Below are 5,907 nucleotides of genomic sequence, written 5' to 3' on the forward strand. Positions count from 1 at the left end.
TATAAAAAGTGAAATGACCACATTACATTGCCCTTACCAAAACAACAATCTACTAGCTAATTCATGCTTTAAATTGATATGGTTCAAATTATACATTCTATTTTATTACATTATGATTAGCTATATTTGCCTTTTAGTTGACAGCACCCAGAGGGAGAGAGGTGGATAGAGTCAGAGAGAAGGAGTGACAGCAGGATGAGTGGACAGAAAGGGAGCAAGAACCAGGTGAAAGATTGGACAGTCAGCTTCTATTGAATTCACATAACTAAGCAGTGTAAAGATTGTAAATGTAAATCCTCCCCAACCTCTTACATTAACATTACTCATAGTCTCAGGAGTACGTCACTTTCTAGTTGAAAACAACTCATTTGGTTATGTCACCCAATTGAATTCAGTGAAATGGTTGAATACTTTTGCAGAAAGAACTTTTAATTTTAAAATGTATTTGACAAAAAAATAATTATTGCGAGAGAGTCATGTTACAGGTAATTACTTTAGCAAATAGCTACAGGTCTTTTTTTCTCAAACCATTTTTTCTTCCGTTTTTCTACATAATACATACTTACATTTGTATGTATACATATATTTTGTATTTCTCTAGTGTTAAGTAAATGCCAATACAATTTACACTTCATATAGCAAATTAGTAGAAAATCTTAGTCATTAGTCAAATCTACATTATTGGGACATGCATAGCACAGGTAAGCTTTACTTGATCCATTATGCAAATACAGAAGTATGCAAAATGTATATTTCATTCAAACAAAACCTTATAGGAGACCATGATGGAGTCACAGTATGCATGTAACATCTGGTCCACAGGGCTATAGTTCAGGGAATACATGTTGGGAGACATCTTCCTGATGAAGATTCCAATGTTGAATTTCTCCACCCCTGTCACGGTGTTGAACGAGTAGAAGATCTCTTCCATTTCTTTGTCGATGTACCGTGTGGCATAGAGCACACCGCAGGCCATAAAGGTATTGGTCACCCCCAGCTTGTAGACCGAGGTATGCCAGGTTTGGCCAAGTGTCATATTTTCATTGTTCTCCACCTTGGACAGCACCAGGTTTCCACAGTCCTGGGTGGTGGTGTAGATAACCCAGACCCCGGACTCATCTGTTGCCAGGTCCAGGTCGGTGAACGGGTAGCATTCATCAAGGTAGCAGAAGTTTCCCTTTGAGTTAAATCTGACAAAACAGACGACAGAAGTGATAGGTGGGTGATCTTTACTTTTTTGTTTCTCTCCACACATAGACATACAAATATGAACTGTATGGAGTTTTAAATGGGAAATGGGCCCTATTTATATTGCGCATTTCTAGTCTTATCAACTTCTCAAAGCGCTTTATGGTACAAGTCGCATTCACCCATTCACACACACATACAGTGCTTGTATACACAGCACTTTTTCTGTCACACACCATTTACTACTTCCATTGTGACATCATCATTTGTTTTTTGAATTCCTAGCTACTTGCTCTTTATTACAATCGAAATATCATATGCAATATCCCATTTTACTTACTCCTTTATCATTTAATTTCTACTCACTGCTACTTGTCTTTTTCTCAATTCTATTGATATATACTAATTGGCCGTTTATTACTCGGTATACACTTTTTTTCATTTACAATACATTTTAATTTTTATCTTCAATTATATTTTAGATTTAATTCTTTATTCATTGTTTTCCTCTGTATTCTATTCTACTATGTATTGTTTTGTACTGTAATATTGCATATGTATATTATTGTTTAAAATATGTGGTCTGTAATGAATAAAATATTGACTTAAACACTGTCTGTCCACATGAGCTGAAAGAAAAAGGTGAGCAGCGAACCTGGTGCCTTTGGGTAGCTGTAATGTGGTAATGGTTTTAGCGGTGAGGTTGAATCGACAAACAGCATCTTGGTTGTAACAGTTGTAGTATAAGGCCCCACTAAACAGAACAACATTTGGACCCTGGATGGTGTTGGTGGTTGGGTTACTGGTGTGGATCACGATATTCCCTGAAAGAAGGGGAAAGAGGAGTTATCAGTACATCAAAATAATCAATAATATATGTGCCTTAGCTTTTGAAACAAATGCAATTGAATGATCAAAATCAACAATGAATTCATCCTTCTGAGTATGTGTGAGCCTAAGGCCTGATTATTGTCTTCCTTTGTGGCAGCTCTATTTAAACATGAATCATTTATATGGGCTTATTATCTCACAATTTGATCCTATCAATACTTTCACAAAACTTGGAAACAGATTCAATATGTGTTGGGAGTTTTAAATAATGTTATTTTACAAATATTGTAATTTGATTTTAAGACTAGACCGTGAGAGAAAGTTGAATTGTTATTCCTAGAGACTATGTATATCATTAATCATATTTCCCAATGGGTTTGGGGAAATGTTTTGAAGTTTTATTCCAGCAGCATCATTGCTTTAAACCACTTGAAGCTTTCAGTGAACACATATTCTGGAATTAGCTTTCTGATTTAAAAACTGTAAGAAAGAATGAAAAAATACAGTGATAGTGAAGTTGTTTCCAAGGTTATTATTACCAGTGATGCTTTAATGTTTGTCTATTAGAAATGTCTAGTGAGCTGATATTACAACCAGAACATTCTTTACCTGGGACGCTCACCCCAACGATGAGAGAACTCAGGCTTGAGTACAGACGAACATAGTTGGAGTATCTGTTGCTGGTTATCATCATTACCAGCCAGTGCCAGTTCTCTTTCCCCACCTCTGGTTGGGGATCCCGACCCCAAGCGCCATACTTGTGGGTGCCAGGATACTCTCCTACTGTGTTCACCCTGGGCCCAGTGATGTTCACAAACTGACCATGTGGACAGTTACCTGAGGGGTAAATGTGAAAACAGATAAAGAACCTGTACCAATGTTGGGATACTAAATATGTACAACTGATTGAGAGGTAGAAAGCTACTGGCTATTCACTTTTTAATTGAGGTTATTGATACTGATAGTGCCCCACAATATCCAGTTCATTTCTATCCCACATTAGTTTAGTGAGCATTGGCCTGTCACAGATGTGAGTGACCTCATTTAAAGTGGCACTTTATGGTCTGCTCAAACCTGGTGTCAACATCCTGCTCCTCTGATCCACAAGCGGACAGTTCTAAGTTTGCCTGTTCACACCTGGCATTAGAATGTGTCTCCAGTGACCATTTCTAATCAGATCCCCCTTCCTTGCACTAGACGTAAAAACATGAATGTCAATTTCTGTTTTACAAAAAACAAATGGTGTTTTTTAGTCAGTCTGGCTATACAGTGTCCATTACTTGGTTGAGTTTGAGCACTTGGATATACCATGACCTGGATGACAGAGAATCTTCACAGACATCCATTAAAAGTAGTTACCGAACTGCACATATAAAAAAAAAACTCTCCTCCTAATGATCTACATAGTCCACCTGCTAACTTGACCAGATCTGAGGCCCTAGCATGACATATTTCACCCCAGTCCAAATGCATGGTAAATGGCAAGGTAACTTCTGCACGTGAAACGTTGGAGACTAAGATTGAGCTGCTGACTCTCTGGTTAGGGGACTACCCGCTCTACTTCCTGAGCCACAGCCGCCCCAAATGCATGGGAAGTCTTAAACAGGTCCTCATGATCAACCTTATCAAAAGCCTTCTCCTAAGGAGACCAAAATGAAGCTTAGCGTAAATTCAGTCAGTAAGACTTAACCTGCTTATTGGTCAGCTGATTGTGGGCGTTCCTAAATGGCCAATCAGATCTGCCACAGTCTCTTTCAGCCAATCATTCAGCACCTGTCAACCTTTAAAATCCCCTCTCCTCTCTTCCGCAGTCAGCCGTCATTCATTGACGTGCATAACCCACCTCCACCCCAATCTCCTCCAGTCTTCAGCAGAATCATCTTCACCTCATCCGGATCTCCGACCTCAACTGATCGTGTTCATATGTATAATCCTGTATCGTGTTGGCAGCTGATCATGGATCCAGACGATGGATTGTGGATTATGGCGTTATCTGATCATGGTGGTGGCTGATCGCGGACTAAATTCAACAAGACTGCCTGACACAATATACCTATTACTCGTAGCATCTATTACACTTCTGTCCGTCCTGGAAGAGGGATCCCTCACATGTGGCTCTTCCTGAGGTTTCTACGTTTTTCCCCTGTTAATAAGTTTTTTGTAGTTTTTCCTTACTCTTGTTGAGGGTTAAGGACAGAGGATGTCGCATGATTAATTGAACCACCACCAGTGTCTAGACCCGGGGGGGGGTGGGGGTATTCCTGTTCTGCACTCTGCTTCACCCCCTTTCTAAACCTTATGACATCACACAGGGGTCTAAAATACCAACGACTAAAACATTCACATTACTGTGTGCACTTGTCAAATAAACATTGTTAAATCGTGAATCAAGTCTCTCCTGATTGAACCTCACATTTACAGTTTTGACAAGTCCATTGTGTCATACAAGAGGTGTAGGTTATCATGAATTATACTAATAATATGACTTGTCACAATGTAATATTGTCTCTAACTGCCACTTCAGCGTGGTTTTGAGACTTACCATGTTGGGGCTGAGTGGGTTGGATGATGGGGTGAAGTCCATTCCTGCACTGGTTCAATTCTCTCTTCAAACGCTGGTTAGCTTCTTGTCTCATCACCACCTGCATGGTGTCGTACCTTTTCATATCCTGCATCTCTGCTTTCACGTCTTCCAGCTGAGAGATAGCAGCACAGCAGATGTCACAACATTTTCTTTCTACAAATATAAATGACTTTGAATACAGCATCGCCTGTCATCTGAGAAACTGGGCTGGCTGATACATTAATAATGAGCACAGTGAGTTAAAATACATTAATACTCTCTCTACTTCCATTTTTTTCACTACAAACGAAACATTGACATTTCACATAGTTATTAAAAACTGTTGTTTATAATATTGGTAAGAACAGTTTTAAAAAGGCCATGGAACTGTACTGTGACCGGAAAAGTCATAATATCATAATGACAGATTTGCATGTATGCTGTAGGGACAGTGCAGTAAAAGTTCCAATTAACATTAATAGCATATTAGAGGTTTACACACAGATGTTGCCTTCATTAGTATTAACCCTGGTGAGCAGCATGTTGGGTGAATCTACCTGTTTCGTTACGTCAAGAGCGAGGTGCTGGTCTTCCATGGTGGTGCTATTCAGCCTGTCGATGAGCTGTTCGATGTCCTTCATTTCATTCTCTATTACCTGCAGGCTGACAACTCCATAAAGCTCGCCGTCATCCTCTCTCTCCAGCATCGCCACGTCTTCCTGCAGCTGGGGGAGACGTCGGTCCAAACCCAGCAGCAGACTCTCCAGCTCTAGAATCTTCAGGGAGGACAGGCAGACCCTTTGATCAGACATCACTCAGAGATCCATTTAGTATGACTGTACGCATAAAAAGAGTAGTGTAACTCAATTTTAAGAAGCAGAGGGAGGATCTGTTATACACAGTCTGGTATAAATAAATAGTAGTTACCTTCTGGGAGGTAATCTCCATGTTGCATTTTGATGCATTGTCCTCCACTGTGCTGAGTTTGTCATGAGGGAATGCCTGCTCAGAATTAGTCAACTCACACACACACTTATCTGCTGACCTCACCTGAAATCAAGAATATTGAACATGGCATGTAAAAAAGATATACAAAATATTCCTGTTTCACATGGGCAGTGTTTAGCAATAATAAAAGTGATAATAATCACTATATTAATAGTGTTTTCTTACCTGTTGGCTGAAAGATAACAGAGCACACAGTGGCACAATCATAAACAGCATCATAGTGGAGTGAAGACCAGAACTTAATGAAACTGGCCCTGAGCAGTTTTAATGTGACTGTCTCACTGTAGAAGCAGGTTGTGAGTGTGTGTGTGTGTGTG

At 39.6% G+C, this 5,907-nt stretch overlaps 1 protein-coding gene across 1 annotated transcript; it reads right to left on the reverse strand.

Moving 5' to 3' along the window:
- Positions 1 to 408: 408 nt before the first annotated feature.
- On the reverse strand, positions 409 to 5,907 carry LOC118110161 (olfactomedin-4-like). Its single transcript, XM_047340064.1, has 7 exons — positions 5,756 to 5,907; positions 5,510 to 5,632; positions 5,140 to 5,358; positions 4,562 to 4,715; positions 2,629 to 2,856; positions 1,844 to 2,012; positions 409 to 1,190 (listed from the first exon to the last, which is right to left on the reverse strand). Exons 1-7 carry the CDS (start codon positions 5,807 to 5,809, stop codon positions 755 to 757), a joined length of 1,383 nt encoding a protein of 460 aa, XP_047196020.1. The 5' UTR covers positions 5,810 to 5,907; the 3' UTR covers positions 409 to 754.

This window comes from Hippoglossus stenolepis, chromosome 5 (genome assembly GCF_022539355.2).
Source record: "Hippoglossus stenolepis isolate QCI-W04-F060 chromosome 5, HSTE1.2, whole genome shotgun sequence".
Classification (NCBI taxonomy): domain Eukaryota; kingdom Metazoa; phylum Chordata; class Actinopteri; order Pleuronectiformes; family Pleuronectidae; genus Hippoglossus; species Hippoglossus stenolepis.

Bases quoted from the DNA above. Each gene is read 5' to 3' on its own strand.
- LOC118110161 (XM_047340064.1), bottom strand. From the start codon at position 5,809: ATGATGCTGTTTATGATTGTGCCACTGTGTGCTCTGTTATCTTTCAGC. The intron at 5,359-5,509 runs GTAACTACTATT...TCCTCCCTGAAG, and splicing joins TGGAGATTACCTCCCAGAAG to ATTCTAGAGCTGGAGAGTCT. The intron at 2,857-4,561 runs GTAAGTCTCAAA...TTTACCCCTCAG, and splicing joins ACCCACTCAGCCCCAACATG to GTAACTGTCCACATGGTCAG.